The following is an 18,647-nucleotide window of genomic DNA, read 5'->3' as shown; positions in this document are numbered from 1 at the left end:
TTAACTTCCGTACTGCAGTTTTTCCCTGTGTGAAACAAACAGGGTGGATGAAGCAGCTACAATGTTCTCTTTTCTTCACTTACTGATCAGTTGATTGATGAAGGACCTCCAGCTGTTTCCCAGTAAAGGTTTAATGGAGGTTACAGGGACGAAAAGGCTTCTTTTGGACACTAGAAAAACATTTCCTTCTGCTCCATCTGAGCTCGCCGGCTCCACCTCTTTCCTCTTGTGCAGACAGACTGCGCGTAAATCAGCTGACTGCTGCTGTTGCGTCATCAGTGTTTATGTTGAAAAACTGGGGGCTGCGTGAGTGTAATCTTGTAATGCTTTATATTTACAAGCATTCTCCTAAATATGTTTCTACTGCAGGTCTATATTTAGTCACAAATCAGGGATTAAAGGATCAAAAATATTTTGACGGGGAAGGGGTCCTTCCTTACCGAATGGTCGCCAGTGCTAATAGCTGTGCTCGCTAGCAGTATGTCTGGGAGCTGAAGTAGAGAAAACACACAAACAAAGCAGAGAGCGGTGGAGGCCTGGAAAAACATGTCACTGATGATCGCTCAGTGTCAAAGGGAATCCGTCGCAGCGACGGAGAACTTTATAGAATCTGAGGAGGGTTTTTTCTGACACCTGATCCCCCACTCCATTCCAGTAGGTGGTGGTAATGCAGCTTTAAGCTGGTTTGGTCACCCGCAAACCCACAGGAAGAAGAAGCTAACGGAGCCCTGTAATGCAGCTAATGTGAGCGAAACGTTATTTAATGTATCGGATTACATTTTTATTTCTTTCCCATATCCGATCCAGTAATTGAGGCCAGTATCAGACCGATACCAATACTGAATATCGGATCGGCGCATCCCTAATATTTATATATAAAGTCACTTTGCCAAAAACTGAGTGCAGCTTCTACCTTGTGATAGGAATGCTGTTTCTCACTGAAAATGACCTGATATCATTCATGAGAGATATTTTAGACGTTTTACAGATTATAGGTCAACAAGTCATTTACAGCCGTTTAAATACAGGTGATCATTTTATGGCAAATACTGAAAAATCACTTTTTGTCACAACACCGGCAGCACTCCTCACTGCCTCATAAAAATTCAATTCAATTCAATTTTATTTATATAGCGCCAAATCACAACAAATAGTCACCTCAAGGTGCTTTATATTGTGGGTAAAGACCCTACAATAATATAGAGAAAACCAAACAGTCAAAACAACCCCTATAAGGAAACGCTTGGCGACGGTGGGAAGGAAAAACTCCCTTTTAACAGGAAGAAACCTCCAGCAGAACCAGGCTCAGGGAGGGGCAGTCATCTGCCATGACATGCTGTGGAAGAGAGCCAGAGATTAATAACAATTAATGATTAAATGCAGAGTGGAGTATAAACAAAGTAAATAAGGTGAATGAAAAGAAACAGTGCATTATGGGAACCCCTTATAGCAGCATAACTAAGGGATGGTTCAGGGTCACCTGATCCAGCCCTAACTATAAGCTTTATCATAAAGGAAAGTTTTAAGCCTAATCTTAAAAATAGAGAGGGTGTCTTGTCTCCTGAATCCAAGCTGGAAGCTGGTTCCACAGAAGAGGCGCCTGAAAGCTGAAGGCTCTGCCTCCCATTCTACTCTTAAGTATCCTAGGAACCACAAGTAAGCCAGCAGTCTGAGAGTGAAGTGCTCTGTTGGGGTGATATGGTACTATGAGGTCTTTGAGATAAGATGGTGCCTGATTATTCAAGACCTTGTATGTGAGGAGAAGAATTTTAAATTCTATTCTAGATTTAACAGGGAGCCAATGAAGAGAAGCCAATATGGGAGAAATCTGCGCTCTCTTTCTAGTCCCTGTCAGTACTCTAGCTGCAGCATTTTGGATCAGCTGAAGGCTTTTCAGGGAGCTTTTAGGACAGCCTGATAATAATGAATAACAATAGTCCACCCTAGAAGTAATAAATGCATGAATTAAAAATGACATCTAGGAAACGAGAGCGAGTCAGCCGTGTTTAAGGGCAGCATTTCCTCTACTACATACTGAACGTCTTCTTAACATTCGCTTGCTAGCTGGGATTCAGCTCTCCCCCACTTATTGGTTTTGTACCAAAGTCCAGATTTTGTTGTTTGGGTGCTGGGGGGTCTCCTGCATTAGTCGCAGCTCTGCTTCTCCACCTGGTTGGACTCGCTCTTTAAGTGTGACTGCGCCGTGCTGCAACTCAATGTTTCTTCAGTTTTGAGGTAGTGTTTTTTGAAGCTAGATCCCAGCTAGCAATGAACGTTCTGACAACGTTCAGTGAACGTCGCCTTGAACGTCTGGTGAACGTTCACTGACAACGTTCACCAGACGTAAATCTGCAACACCATATGACGTTCAGTGAACGTTCACCGTGAACGTTCACTGAACGTCTGGTGAACGTTCACCGAACGTTCAATGAACGTCTGTGAGGATGTTCAGTGACCGTTATATTTCCAACATGGCATGTTGAATGTATTTTTAAGGTTTTCCTGTGAACATATGTCCTCCATTTTCCAGTGAGATTCATCCGCACTTGTATCAAATGTGAATATAGATTCTAGCCACTTAAAATTAACACTCAGCAAAGAACAATTTAATTTAACCAGTAGGGAAGAATTTTGCTGCAGTTTTATTTTATTTTTTTTTTGCAGAATAAGCTATTTCCCACAAAATTTTTAGATTTATGTGCACAGTTCAATTTGTAATGATCTATGATTCCATTTAAAGAAAAATCAATGTTATATATAGCATATATATAACATTGCTATATAGCACTTCTCACCAGCACAGAGTGCACAACTAACCTTGATATTGTCATCTTTAGGTGACACAGACTCACAATAGTACCTGTATTTCAGCTCTAAAACGTGCATCGCTCTCCTCCCTCCACTGTTTAAGTTCGTGTCGCTGTGCTGTTATTGTGCTCGTGCTGAAAACGGGACTGAATTGTCACAGCGGCCAGACGTCACTCCCCGAGACGCAAGAAGAAAGCAAAACTATATCTTTGTACTGACGAAAATGACAAAAATAGTAACGCAATCACGTGGATAAGTAACTTTAATCTGATTACTGGACTGCAAATAGTGACGTGTTAGATTACTCGTTACTGAGAAAAAGTAGTCAGATTACAGTAACGCGTTACTAAGTAACACGTTACTAAGTAACGCGTTACTGACATCACTGGCTGTTATATGTTTTGACATGTAACAACAATAATTTGGTTCTTAACTGATTCTTGATTCTAAATTTATGTACAATGATTTGGCCCTAAATTTGTTCTAAATTCTAGATTTATGTACAGCACTTTGGTCAACTGTTGTGTTAAATTCACTATATAAATAAACTTGACTTGACAGAAATATATTTAAATATCTTCAAAAGTCCCCAAGTACAACTTATACAATATAAAATTCTACATAAAATGCACCATACTGGACAAAGGCTGTTCCAAATGGGCCTTACACACGCAAACATATGCACCCACTGCACAAGCAATTGAGAGGAGAATTATCTGCATACTCTGTGGTATTGTATACCTGTTCAGAGGTTCTGGCAGAGGATATGTGAAGACCCATCCACATGGTTTAACTGTCGTGTCCCAACTTCCCCAGACTATGCATCTTAGGTGATGTCAGTGAATTAGTTATGCAGTCAGAGTTCTTACCACCTTGTGCATCGCTAAGAAAACTGTCCTCATGAATTGGAAGTCAAAAACTGAACTGTGTATTACTCAATACAGAAATTTATTAGTAGATTATTAGTAGATCATGTTAGTTTAGCGGGAATGTCTGCTTCTTCTACAAACCAATTGGAGGAATTTGACTCTCTCTGGTTCCCACTGATCAGCTCCATTACTTAGTAGAGGTGGTTGGCTGTGGGCTCTACTCCTGGTGTGCTTTGTAGGCGGTCAGGGGAGGACTCCGGGCCCCTGTGTGTCTGGTAGCCTCCTGAGACTGAAGTCCTGTGGCTACCTTCTGGTGATGTCTGTGTGCTCGTCCTGGTTGTTGGTGGTGGGGTGCTGCCTTGCGGTCCTGGAGCGTGGGCTGGGGTGGTTGGGGTAGCAAGGTGTTGGCCCTTGGCCGGATGGCTGGCCTTCTCTGTGTGGCTCGGTACAAGCCACACATCACACAAAAATGATTTACTTCACTTTCTAATGTGCGCGGTGTTATTTGGTGTTATATTTTAAGCTGTTTCTGGTGCGGTAAATTCTACATATTTTATGTTAAAATTACAAAAAGATTTGTAAAACAACCAACTTCAATGCATTCAGCTTTTATTTCTGCACAAAAAAAAAACAAAAAAACAATTTCATTCTCCAGGAAACAAAGCTAAAAGCATTCTTTTCATATAGCACTCAGACTCTTATTATTAAAGACATGAGCCAGCTTCCGTTTCTGATTCTTGTCTCATACTTCCTTAAGTAGCATTACAGCGATAGTAAGATAATGAAGAAGAAAAGAGATTAAAGCCAATATCTGATACTGATGACACAGAGACATGCCGTCCTGTGTCACTGCTGAGTCCAGGATTCATCACATGTTCTTGGCACAGACAGAAGGTCTTTGACCGTGGCACTCAAAGTCATCAAAGCACTTTTCAACTGGAAGTACAGAAAAAGAGGAAGTCACTGAATGTGTTGAGCAGTTTATAATCAGATTTATAATTTCCATGCCACAAAACACATTTTTACATATTTAAAACCAACTGATTTGATTACCCCCCCCCCCCCCCCCCCCCCCAAAAAAAAAAAACTATATTTTTTTCAGTTAAAGAATAGAATATTTTTGAGTTTGTATTTTCTTGAATGAGTAGCATCACTTAGACTTGTACCTCCATAATTCATTTGCAAGCAGTGTTGGTAACTGCCTTGGTTATTGGGCTCTCCAGGACACCAGTTGTTAAAGTGAAAAATTGTGCCATCGCTCCAAATCCAATGGCTCTCCTGGAGGAGAGAGAGCAGATTACAGTTAGAATATTGGGGTAGTAGTGTTGTAGTACTCGAGATCGGTCTTGGTCTCGAGACCGCTTTTTGATGGTCTCGGTCTTGTCATGGACTCGGACCTTGCGGACTCGGGATTTTATTTCAAGACCAGTCAAGACCACAGCTGTGGAAATATCACTAAATTGCCAGAATATTGTCCAATTTATTTGTTAGCATCTTTGCTTTTATTGGATGGAAAACGTACTGATTCAAATCCAACAAAGATTGCGCTCCTCTGCCTCTCAAAGGAGCGCACCTTGCAGACTCCGCCCCGGCTAGGTCGCTATTATCGCTGTTTACGCCTGTGTCTTTCACCGCAGTTTGCAATCTACCACAGAGCACGGACAGTTTCATTCACAATCTGTACGTTTGATCTCACTATGGTCATGCGTGTGCTGCATAAATCGAAACAACAACCGGCATGAACACGAAGAGAAGTAAGAGGGAAAATGAAGATCAAAGGAAAATTTCAGGCTTCCGATTCAACAAAAAAATCCCAGCATGAAAGGTAAATACCAACCTTCATATATTTTGATACACAAACTGAAAATTTAATGCAAGTTTTTGGGCTGCAACGATTCTTGGAGTAACGCAATTTGATTATTAAAAATCCTCGACACAAATTTGTTGCTTTGATGTTTCATTTCAACTCTGCAGCTCAGGAGTCTCTCCGTGTAAGCGGAGCATTTCCTCCACATTAGTTCTCCATCGCTGTAACAGATTTCCGTCATTTGGAAAAAAACAAAAAACCCCAAAAACGATTCTTTTAATACGAGGTGGATTGCTGAGATGTTTTTCCACGCCCCCACTTCTCTGTGCTGTGAGTGCGCATGTTTGAATGTTTGAGTGTTGTGCAGAGGATGTCAGCTGTAGCCACCAGAACAGACCTATAACCACAGTGTACTGGGGAAAGGGGGGCTGCCATTAACACTAGCAATCACTCAATTAACAAGTGGGAGTGGCATTTAGCGATTAGCATTAGCTTACTCATTAGCGTTAGCGCTGGGGTGAGAAATATTTCTTGCTAGAACCCTGAAGTTACCATGGCCACCACCAATGGTAACGGCACAGAAGTAAGTAAGTTGTTTGTCCGCCATTAGTACATTGAGCTAGTGGTGGGCAGATTGATCCTAATATCAATAATAATTAAAGCCGCAAGCGGCGATGAGCGGGCCCTCGCACCCGGCGCGCGTCGACCCCTGGCGCGCTCCAGCCAAGCCGCGCGTCGACCCGTGGCACGCTCCAGCCGAACCGCGCTCGGAGGTTCTCGCAGACGAGAGAGTAGCTGGCTCACCCGGCTGCTGACGGCTCAGCAGGCTAGCCGTACTTCGCGTCGATCGTCTCCCGCTCCCACTAGGTGGCGTCGGTGAGTGCCCACTAATTAATATGTCACAATGCTCTATGTAATGCCTGCAGCCATCAATGAAACTGTAATGACCATAGGATGATGAGTATCAGTGTCCTACTGATTTCCTGTTGCCACTAGGTGGCGTTATGAGTGTGAAACAAAGCTGATAGAGGGGTGTGTCCAGTCTCCCTTACCCTCCCATTAAGCCTGTGAAGTTTGAGGCACATCGGACAATGTATGTCAGAGATGTAACAATTTGGTGCACTGTGGTATATGAGTAAAATCCCACATTTAGAGGGTTGCTACGGCAACAGCGTTCAATATTCTACAAAACCATGAATATCTTTTGATGGGCTACTTGTGTAGATGATCTGGAGCCATTTTGGTGTGACTGGATGAAAAGCTGTAGTAGAAGATGATTCAAATAGCAGGCCTGAAAAATGTGAGAAATGCTGCAAAAATGAAACCTTAATTAGAACATGTCAGGCTTCCTGTTGGATTTCGGCTATCGGTCCAAGAGACTTTTTTGTACGTCTTAGGATGTTACTTCAGCATGCACGATTTCAGGTACACAGACCAAGCACTGCCCTGGGGCTGATGTTTAGAACCTATCTGGGCCTGAAATGGAAAAAAAGTCCAAATTCAGAGGGTTGCTACGGCAACACTGTTCAATATTCTACAAAATCATGAATATCTTTTGATGGGCTGCTTGTGTGGATGATCTGGAGCCATTTTGGTCTCACTGGGTCAAATGCCCTAGGAGGAGTTGAGGCAAAAAGGCCTGGAAAAGGCGAAAAATGCTGCAAAAATGACACTTTAAAGTGAACGTGGCTGACTTCCTGTTGTGTTTCGGCTATCGGTCCAAGAGACTTTTTTGTAGATGTTAGCATTTTACATCAGCAGGCACATTTTCAGGTACATAGAGAAAGCACAGCCCAGGGGCTGATGTTTAGAATCTCTGTGAATTTGAAATTGAAAAAAGTCCAAATTCAGAGGGTTGCCATGGCAACACCGTTCAATATTCTACAAAACCCTGAATAACTTTTGATGGGCTACTTGTGTAGATGATCTGGAGCCAATTTGGTGTCACTGGGTAAAATGCCCTAGGACAAGTTCGTTCAAATAGCAGGCGTGGAAATCGCAAAAATTGACACCTTCAATTGAAGATGGCCGACTTCCTGTAGGGTTTGGGGTATGGGTCCAAGAGACTTTTTTGTACGTCTTAGTATGTTACACGAGCATGTACATTTTCATACATGTAGAGAAAACGTAGCTCCGGGGCTACTCAAAAAACTTGCTATTTTAAGATATTCCGAGCTGCCACTAGGCGGCGCTCTAACGTTTATGGACTTTATGCATATGAGTGTGTTCAGGGCAGCATGCTTATCACACCACTGAAGTTTGAGCCAGATTGGGCAAGTTGGCTTTGAGTTACAGCCATTTTTGTGTTCATGGCGAATCATCGAACTTTGCCGTCCCATAAGGGTCACGCCCTTTTGTCAAAAACTCACAGTTTTGAAAACACAGTAAGTCCAACTTCTTAAGGCTTTCCAGGTGAAATTTGAGATGGTTCTGCTAAACCACCTTGGAGCTGGACCTCCAAGTGTAAAATATGACATTTCCTGTTCCCACTAGGTGGCGCTGCGACTGATATTAAATATTGTCATATGTATGTGTTCAGGGGGGCACCCTCATCCTACTGGAGAAGTTTGATGCACATTGGATCATGTAGGTATGAATGAGAGGCAATCAAATTTTCATGGCGAATGATCAAAGGTCAAAGGGGCATAAGGACCCCTCCCCCTTGGCAAAAACTCACCATTTTCGAGATTTAGATTCCCCTGGGGGTGTAGGTTAGACAAACCAAATATGAAGATGATAACGTCTAAAACCTCTGAGTTATTAGAGAAAGTGTGAGGGCTGCAAATCGCCAAATTTGCATAATTAATTCAAAATGGCGGACTTCCTGTTGGGTTTAGGGCATGGCTCCAAGAGGATTTTTTGTGCGCCTGGACATGATATACATGTGTATGAAGTTTCATTCATGTACGTGAAACACAGCGGTGGGGCTCCAGTTTAGGGGGCGCTAGCGAGCCATTTGGGCGCGCCCTTGCCCGAGCCCATTAAAATACTTAAATTTTCACCAGGTGTGATGCATGTGCAAAGTTTCATGAGTTTTTGAATATGATAAAGCCCCCAAAAAGCCAATTCATTTGCCTGAATAATAATAAAAATTAAAACCGCAAGCGGTGATATCGGGCCCTCGCACTCCGCGCGCGTCGACCTGTGGCGCTCGTCGACCCGTGCCGCACTCGGAGGTTTTGTGATCGTGATGGGTCTCTAGAAAGTTGAATTCTTTTATAGGAAAAGGTATCTTTTGCTCTCGGCATAGACGCAATGGAATATTTGGGGGTGTGGTCACGGCTCCAGCATGCAAAATAGGGCATGGGTCTGATTGACTTTTTTGATGGGCTGTTTGTCTAGATGATGTGGAGCCAATTTGGTCTCACTGGGTGAAATGCCCTAGGAGGAGTTCATTCAAATAGCAGGCCTGAAAATGGCAAAAATTGACACGTTCAATTGAAGATGCTGGACTTCCTGTAGGGTTTGGAGTATGGCTCCAAGAGACTTTTTTGTATGTCTTAGGATGTTACATGAGTGTGCAAAATTTCAGAGCTGTAGATAAAATGTAACTCAGGGGCTAGCTAAAAAACATGGTATATTATGATATTTAAAGCTGCCAGTAGGGGGCGCTCTAACGTTTATGGACTTTATGCATATCAATGTGTTCAGGGCAGGAGGCTTATCAAATAGATGAGGATTTTGTAAGGAATGGTGAAAGATATTTCATGTATTTCAGAGCAAAACTAATTCTGTGGACGGTCATACAAATTTTCATTTGCTTCTGTAGGGGGCGCTATTGCGCCGACAGTCTTGAATCTGTAGTTATGGATTCAGCCTGGGTGTGTACATGAGTGATTAAATTTTCAGCCTGATCAGACAAAGCATGTGCGAACAAGTGCACAAACAATTTTGGTGGTGAGGGAGAAAAACAAAGGCCAAATTTAATGGCCTGGTGTGACAAGGCCGTTTAATATTTTGTAAAGATTTCCACAATATTTGATGGGCTACTTGTGTAGATGATCTGGAGCCAATTTGGTGTCAGTGGGTGAAATGCCCTAGGACGAGTTCGTTCAAATAGCAGGCGTGGAAATCGCAAAAATTGACACCTTCAATTGAAGATGGCCGACTTCCTGTAGGGTTTGGGGTATGGGTCCAAGAGACTTTTTTGTACGTCTTAGGATGTTACATGAGCCTGTACATTTTCATACATGTAGATAAAACGTAGCTCCGGGGCTACTCAAAAAACATGCTATTTTAAGATATTCCGAGCTGCCACTAGGCGGCGCTCTAACGTTTATGGACTTTATGCATATGAGTGTGTTCAGGGCAGCATGCTTATCATACCACTGAAGTTTGAGCCAGATTGGGCAAGTTGGCTTTGAGTTACAGCCATTTTTGTGTTCATGGCGAATCATCGAACTTTGCCGTCCCATAAGGGTCACGCCCTTTTGTCAAAAACTCACAGTTTTGAAAACACAGTAAGTCCAAGTTCTTAAGGCTTTCCAGGTGAAATTTGAGATGGTTCTGCTAAACCACCTTGGAGCTGGACCTCCAAGTGTAAAATATGACATTTCCTGTTCCCACTAGGTGGCGCTGCGACTGATATTAAATATTGTCATATGTATGTGTTCAGGGGGGCACCCTCATCCTCCTGGAGAAGTTTGATGCACATTGGATCATGTAGGTATGAATGAGAGGCAATCAAATTTTCATGGCGAATGATCAAAGTTCAAAGGGGCATAAGGACCCCTCCCCCTTGGCAAAAACTCACCATTTTCGAGATTTAGATTCCCCTGGGGGTGTAGGTTAGACAAACCAAATATGAAGATGATAACGTCTAAAACCTCTGAGTTATTAGAAAAAGTGTGAGGGCTGCAAATCGCCAAATTTGCATAATTAATTCAAAATGGCGGACTTCCTGTTGGGTTTAGGGCATGGCTCCAAGAGGATTTTTTGTGCGCCTGGACATGATATACATGTGTATGAAGTTTCATTCATGTACGTGAAACACAGCGGTGGGGCTCCAGTTTAGGGGGCGCTAGCGAGCCATTTGGGCGCGCCCTTGCCCGAGCCCATTAAAATACTTAAATTTTCACCAGGTGTGACGCATGTGCAAAGTTTCATGAGTTTTTGAATATGATAAAGCCCCCAAAAAGCCAATTCATTTGCCTGAATAATAATAATAATAATAATAAAAAAAAAAAAAAAAAAATAATAATAAACGAAGCAATTACAATAGGGCCTTCGCACAGTTCGTGCTCGGGCCCTAATAAAGCCGCAAGCGGCGATGAGCGGGCCCTCGCACCCGGCGCGCGTCGACCCCTGGCGCGCTCCAGCCAAGCCGCGCGTCGACCCGTGGCACGCTCCAGCCGAACCGCGCTCGGAGGTTCTCGCAGACGAGAGAGTAGCTGGCTCACCCGGCTGCTGACAGCTCAGCAGGCTAGCCGTACTTCGCGTCGATCGTGTCCCGCTTCCAGTAGGTGGCGTCGGTGAGTGCCCACTAATTAATATGTCACAATGCTCTATGTAATGCCTGCAGCCATCAATGAAACTGTAATGACCATAGGATGATGAGTATCAGTGTCCTACTGATTTCCTGTTGCCACTAGGTGGCGTTATGAGTGTGAAACAAAGCTGATAGAGGGGTGTGTCCAGTCTCCCTTACCCTCCCATTAAGCCTGTGAAGTTTGAGGCAGATCGGACAATGTATGTCAGAGATGTAACAATTTGGTGCACTGTGGTATATGAGTAAAATCCCACATTTAGAGGGTTGCTACGGCAACACCGTTCAATATTCTACAAAACCATGAATATCTTTTGATGGGCTACTTGTGTAGATGATCTGGAGCCATTTTGGTGTGACTGGATGAAAAGCTGTAGTAGAAGATGATTCAAATAGCAGGGCTGAAAAATGTGAAAAATGCTGCAAAAATGACACCTTAATTAGAACATGTGAGGCTTCCTGTTGGATTTCGGCTATCGGTCCAAGAGACTTTTTGTACGTCTTAGGATGTTACTTCAGCATGCACGATTTCAGGTACACAGACCAAGCACTGCCCTGGGGCTGATGTTTAGAACCTATCTGGGCCTGAAATGGAAAAAAAGTCCAAATTCAGAGGGTTGCTACGGCAACACCGTTCAATATTCTACAAAACCATGAATATCTTTTGATGGGCTACTTGTGTGGATGATCTGGAGCCATTTTGGTCTCACTGGGTGAAATGCCCTAGGAGGAGTTGAGGCAAAAAGGCCTGGAAAAGGCGAAAAATGCTGCAAAAATGACACTTTAAAGTGAACGTGGCTGACTTCCTGTTGTGTTTCGGCTATCGGTCCAAGAGACTTTTTTGTAGATGTTAGCATTTTACATCAGCAGGCACATTTTCAGGTACATAGAGAAAGCACAGCCCAGGGGCTGATGTGTAGAATCTCTGTGAATTTGAAATTGAAAAAAGTCCAAATTCAGAGGGTTGCCATGGCAACACCGTTCAATATTCTACAAAACCCTGAATAACTTTTGATGGGCTACTTGTGTAGATGATCTGGAGCCAATTTGGTGTCACTGGGTGAAATGCCCTAGGACAAGTTCGTTCAAATAGCAGGCGTGGAAATCGCAAAAATTGACACCTTCAATTGAAGAAGGCCGACTTCCTGTAGGGTTTGGGGTATGGGTCCAAGAGACTTTTTTGTACGTCTTAGTATGTTACATGAGCATGTACATTTTCATACATGTAGATAAAACGTAGCTCCGGGGCTACTCAAAAAACTTGCTATTTTAAGATATTCCGAGCTGCCACTAGGCGGCGCTCTAACGTTTATGGACTTTATGCATATGAGTGTGTTCAGGGCAGCATGCTTATCACACCACTGAAGTTTGAGCCAGATTGGGCAAGTTGGCTTTGAGTTACAGCCATTTTTGTGTTCATGGCGAGTCATCGAACTTTGCCGTCCCATAAGGGTCACGCCCTTTTGCCAAAAACTCACAGTTTTGAAAACACAGTAAGTCCAACTTCTTAAGGCTTTCCAGGTGAAATTTGAGATGGTTCTGCTAAACCACCTTGGAGCTGGACCTCCAAGTGTAAAATATGACATTTCCTGTTCCCACTAGGTGGCGCTGCGACTGATATTAAATATTGTCATATGTATGTGTTCAGGGGGGCACCCTCATCCTACTGGAGAAGTTTGATGCACATTGGATCATGTAGGTATGAATGAGAGGCAATCCAAATTTCATGGCGAATGATCAAAGTTCAAAGGGGCATAAGGACCCCTCCCCCTTGGCAAAAACTCACCATTTTCGAGATTTAGATTCCCCTGGGGGTGTAGGTTAGACAAACCAAATATGAAGATGATAACGTCTAAAACCTCTGAGTTATTAGAAAAAGTGTGAGGGCTGCAAATCGCCAAATTTGCATAATTAATTCAAAATGGCGGACTTCCTGTTGGGTTTAGGGCATGGCTCCAAGAGGATTTTTTGTGCGCGTGGACATGATATACATGTGTATGAAGTTTCATTCATGTACGTGAAACACAGCGGTGGGGCTCCAGTTTAGGGGGCGCTAGCGAGCCATTTGGGCGCGCCCTTGCCCGAGCCCATTAAAATACTTAAATTTTCACCAGGTGTGATGCATGTGCAAAGTTTCATGAGTTTTTGAATATGATAAAGCCCCCAAAAAGCCAATTCATTTGCCTGAATAATAATAAAAATAATAATAATAAAAATAATAATAATAAACGAAGCAATTACAATAGGGCCTTCGCACAGTTCGTGCTCGGGCCCTAATAAAAATAATTAAAACCGCAAGCGGTGATATCGGGCCCTCGCACTCCCTGCGCGTCGACCCGTGGCGCTCGTCGACCCGTGCCGCACTCGGAGGTCTTGTGATCGTGATGGTGTACAGAAGGTCTGTAGAAAGTTGAATTCTTTTATAGGAAAAGATATCTTTTGCTCTCGGCATAGACGCAATGGAATATTTGGGGGTGGGGTCACGGCTCCAGCATGCAAAATAGGGCATGGGTCTGATAGACTGTTTTGATCAGGATGATGTCAAGAATGTTGAAACACATTTTCATACATTTCCGAGAAACTAAGTTTGTGGATGCTATACAAAATTTCATTTGCTTCTGTAGGGGGCGCTCTTGCAGCTACGTATAGCCTTGAATCCATAGTTATGGGTTCAGAGTGGCTGTGTACATGAGTGATTACATTTTCAGGCAGATCGGGCAAAGCATGTACGAACACGTGCCCAAACAATTTTGGTCGCCATTGAGAAAAATGAAAGCCAACTGCAATGGCTTGGTGTGACAACACCATTTAATATTTTGTCAAGATTTCCACAATATTTGATGGGCTGTTTGTCTAGATGATCTGGAGCCAATTTGGTCTCACTGGCTGAAATGCCCTAGGAGGAGTTCATTCAAATAGCAGGCCTGAAAATGGCAAAAATTGACAAAAACTGACACTTTCAATTGAAGATGCTGGACTTCCTGTAGGGTTTCCAGTATGGCTCCAAGAGACTTTTTTGTACGTCTTAGGATGTTACATGAGTGTGCAGAATTTCAGAGCTGTAGATATAATGTAGCTCTGGGGCTAGCTAAAAAACATGCTATTTTATGATATTTCAAGCTGCCAGTAGGTGGCGCTGTAACATTTATGGACTTTATGCATATCAATGTGTTCAGGGCAGGAGGCTTATCAAATTGATGAGGATTTCGTAAGGAATGGTGAAAGATAGTTTCATGCATTTCAGAGCAAAACTAATTATGTGGACGTCATACAAATTTTCATTTGCTTCTGTAGGGGGCGCTATTGCGCCTACAGTCTTGAATCTGTAGTTATGGATTCAGCCTGGGTGTGTACATGAGTGATTAAATTTTCAGCCTGATCAGACAAAGCATGTGCGAACAAGTGCACAAACAATTTTGGTGGTGAGGGAGAAAAACGAAGGCCAACTTCAATGGCCTGGTGTGATAAGGCCATTTAATATTTTTTAAAGATTTCCACAATATTTGATGGGCTACTTGTCTAGATGATGTGGAGCAAATTTGGTCTCACTGGGTCAAATGCCCTAGGACAAGTTCGTTCAAATAGCAGGCGTGGAAATGGCAAAAATTGACACCTTCAATTGAAGATGGCCGACTTCCTGTAGGGTTTGGGGTATGGGTCCAAGAGACTTTTTTGTACGTCTTAGGATGTTACACGAGCCTGTACATTGTCATACATGTAGATAAAACGTAGCTCCGGGGCTACTCAAAAAACTTGCTATTTTAAGATATTCCGAGCTGCCACTAGGCGGCGCTCTAACGTTTATGGACTTTATGCATATCAGTGTGTTCAGGACAGGGTGCTTATCACACCACTGAAGTTTGAGCCAGATTGGGCAAGTTGGCTTGGAGTTACAGCCATTTTTGTGTTCATGGCGAATCATCGAACTTTGCCGTCCCATAAGGGTCACGCCCTTTTGTCAAAAACTCACAGTTTTGAAAACACAGTAAGTCCAACTTCTTAAGGCTTTCCAGGTGAAATTTGAGATGGTTCTGCTAAACCACCTTGGAGCTGGACCTCCAAGTGTAAAATATGACATTTCCTGTTCCCACTAGGTGGCGCTGCGACTGATATTAAATATTGTCATATGTATGTGTTCAGGGGGGCACCCTCATCCTACTGGAGAAGTTTGATGCACATTGGATCATGTAGGTATGAATGAGAGGCAATCAAAATTTCATGGCGAATGATCAAAGTTCAAAGGGGCATAAGGACCCCTCCCCCTTGGCAAAAACTCACCATTTTCGAGATTTAGATTCCCCTGGGGGTGTAGGTTAGACAAACCAAATATGAAGATGATAACGTCTAAAACCTCTGAGTTATTAGAAAAAGTGTGAGGGCTGCAAATCGCCAAATTTGCATAATTAATTCAAAATGGCGGACTTCCTGTTGGGTTTAGGGCATGGCTCCAAGAGGATTTTTTGTGCGCCTGGACATGATATACATGTGTATGAAGTTTCATTCATGTACGTGAAACACAGCGGTGGGGCTCCAGTTTAGGGGGCGCTAGCGAGCCATTTGGGCGCGCCCTTGCCCGAGCCCATTAAAATACTTAAATTTTCACCAGGTGTGACGCATGTGCCAAGTTTCATGAGTTTTTGAATATGATAAAGCCCCCAAAAAGCCAATTCATTTGCCTGAATAATAAAAAAAAAAAAAAAAATAATAATAATAATAATAATAATAATAATAATAATAATAAACGAAGCAATTACAATAGGGCCTTCGCACAGTTCGTGCTCGGGCCCTAAAAATAATAATAAACGAAGCAATTACAATAGGGCCTTCGCACAGTTCGTGCTCGGGCCCTAATAATGCCAATGTTGGTATTGGTATTGATCAATATCAGTGTAATGAGATCGATACTTTGGCTTCAGTTTCTCTCCTGTATGCAGTGCTGCAGTTTCATCAAAGATGGTAAATGGTAAATGGACTAGCTCTTATATAGCGCTTTTCTACTCACTCAGCACTCAAAGCGCTATTACAACATGTTTACATTCACCCATGCACTCCCATTCATACAAGCACTTCCATATGTACTAAGCTAAGTGCTTTTTAATTAACTATCATTCACACACATTCATACTCCGACGGGACGGTCGGAGAGCAACTTGGGGTTAAGTATCTTATCGAACCGCTGACCTTCTGATCAGTAGGTGACCTGCTCTACCTACTGAGCTACAGCCACCCCCTGTAGATGCGAGCTGACTGTCTAAGTGTGGCTCCTGTCACAGCACAGAGCGGGCACACTTTGCTCCTCTCCTCCCCACAGTGTTTTGTAATACTGTCATGTGACACATAACATATTTTATTTGGGGGAAAAAAAGGATTTTGCTATGAAACATTTAAATCAAATTTAAATTTGTAGAAAATTAGTGAATGAAGGGACATTTTTTATAATACTTTCTGAATGATCTACCTGGAAAAAAGTTTGCATTTGTTCTTGAGTGATGATTTTGTACACATAATTTATGAAAAAAAAAATTCCAGACATCAATGTATGGGGAAAATTGTTTTGTTAATGTTCTATTGTTTCAGGACAATAGCTTTTATTTTTATAAAGTATTTTCTACTTAAATTTAACTTTGCCTAATTCTATCCTGGGTTTTAACTAATTAATGATCCAAAGGAAAAAAAATCTCAAACCAGTTAAACTTCATGGAAATTCTTCATAATTATTAAAAAGTATTGGTATCAGTATCGGTGATAATGGCCCTGTGTTTACTTGGCATAGGATCGATACCAAATCTTGAAGTATCGCACACAACTACATTGACCAGCATGCACGAAGAGTGATTGACAGTGCTAAGACCCTCCTCCTGGCTCTGATTGGTTGTTTTTGACTGGGAGTGGTTCAGGGAGGAGGTGGAGGTGCTCCATTTTTTTCGCAGATTATCGGTCTCATATTGTTGTGACATGGTGACAGTTTTAACAAATATGTAAAAACCAGATTTTTTATAAAAGTTACATCCTGCAGCTTTAATCTGTATAAGATTAAAGGCTTTAGTTCTTACTGTCAATGAGTGTTTGCAATTTTTTCAGTTTTACACATTTAGCTATGTGGTTTTGAAATAGCACCCATTTTTACAAAGATTGTTGGTTTAAAAACAACACAACTTTATGCATTGTTTATGAAAGGCAGAGAAAAGTTAAGACTATTAAGACTAACTATGAATATTTGTTTTACATTCTGTGATAAATGATGGAAGTCACCCAGGAGTATTAAATAAAGATGGTTATATTTATTTGAGCTGTGAGTGTTTAATATCAGGACGATTTTATGGGAATGTGGATCTTTCAGATCAATTTGAGAAGTGATTTTGATCATGTTTCACATTTTATTGGGTCATGTAGCGTCACGCACTGGTCTTGGTCTTGTCTCGGTTTCGCCCTCCCTCGGTCATGGTCTCGACTGGTCTTGGGCCCTAAAAGTCTTGGTCTTGTCTCGGTCTCTGGTTAGGTGGTCTTGACTACAACACTATGGGGTAGTAAGGACTTGAGGAACATTAAAATGGCCAATAAAAACATCAATTTCCCATTTCAATGTTCACTGGGCATTTTGCTAGAGTGGAGTTACTGACTGGTTTGAAACTGTGAAAGTATTATTGAATGTAGGAATTTTTTAACAACCTTAAGAACAAAAAGAAAATAAATGTAATTCAATGCATCTACACATATTGCATATAGTAATTGCATTCCTAGTTGTTTTCAGTGACTAAAATACCTCCTGTGCATCACAGCCACCAATCCAGGTTTCTTTTTCCTCATGAGTAGCACTCAGTATGAGCCTCTGAAGCCTGCAGTACTCCATGGCGTTGTGCACTGATGCAAGGTGACCTCCCAGGGACACACAGTTTGCCTACAGTGAAGACACAGAGAAATTTTCAGGATGAAAACATAATGAAGATCCCATATCAGCACTATGTGCCAATTAAATGAATCTTTCATGGAAGCAAAATTGAGTCACTGGAGAATCATTGTAGACTGGGATTACCTCAGCTTTATCCCAAGTCATAGGCTCTGCAACGTAGTAGAAATAACGTCCATTGAACTGAGTCCAACCATCATCACATTTGGAGGACCTCTTGACCAGGCGGAGGTGGCAAAAGTACTGACATTCTGTACTCAAGTAGAAGTACAAGTACTTGTGTTAAAAAATACTTTGGTAAAAGTCAAAGTACTGGTTCAACTTCTTTACTTAAGTAAAAGTAAAAAAGTACAGGCTCTGAAATGTACTCAGAGTAACAAAGTAAAAGTAGCTCTTTGGAGGACGTTTCTACCAGCTATCTTTCTGTAAAGCTAACTGAACCTCATTATATAATATTGTAATAATATAAAATAATACATGAGAATAGAAACGTCATTCCAATCTACATTTTATTTCTAATTAATGCACTCAGCTTGAATCTGTTATGTAGGACACAAACTGTCAAAGGGAATTTAAACACAGCTCTATTCTCTGTGTCCTCCATAGTAGAGGGTGACTGTGCCTCCACGTAAACACAAACATGAGGATACTCAGGGGTTACAGTGGGATTAAAAGGGTGGAGGAACCCTAAGATCAGCTGTAGTGGCTCTGCATGGGGAGAAGAATCACAGCTTTCTATTGTGAGCTGCAGTAAATGATGTTGGTGTGCAG

General features: G+C 42.2%; 1 protein-coding gene across 2 annotated transcripts in view; it reads right to left on the bottom strand.

The window, feature by feature from the left end:
• Window positions 1–4,269: 4,269 nt before the first annotated feature.
• LOC115796707 (type-2 ice-structuring protein-like) overlaps window positions 4,270–18,647 on the bottom strand; it is an 87,784-nt gene continuing 73,406 nt past the window's right edge. The window contains exons 2-5 of one of the 2 annotated variants that reach the window (XM_030753094.1): window positions 18,003–18,127; window positions 17,733–17,867; window positions 4,844–4,955; window positions 4,270–4,613 (exon numbers count right to left, since the gene is read on the bottom strand). In XM_030753094.1, coding sequence (XP_030608954.1) covers window positions 4,546–4,613; window positions 4,844–4,955; window positions 17,733–17,867; window positions 18,003–18,127 — 440 coding nt within the window. In that variant the 3' untranslated portion in view covers window positions 4,270–4,545. The remainder of the gene's footprint in view (window positions 4,614–4,843; window positions 4,956–17,732; window positions 17,868–18,002; window positions 18,128–18,647) is intronic. The other variant, XM_030753093.1, reaches the window with a different exon arrangement.

This window comes from Archocentrus centrarchus, chromosome 18, assembly GCF_007364275.1.
Source record: "Archocentrus centrarchus isolate MPI-CPG fArcCen1 chromosome 18, fArcCen1, whole genome shotgun sequence".
Classification (NCBI taxonomy): Eukaryota; Metazoa; Chordata; class Actinopteri; order Cichliformes; family Cichlidae; genus Archocentrus; species Archocentrus centrarchus.
The sequence above is the reverse complement of the archived record's forward strand: the minus strand, read 5'-3'. Positions and strand labels throughout refer to the sequence as shown.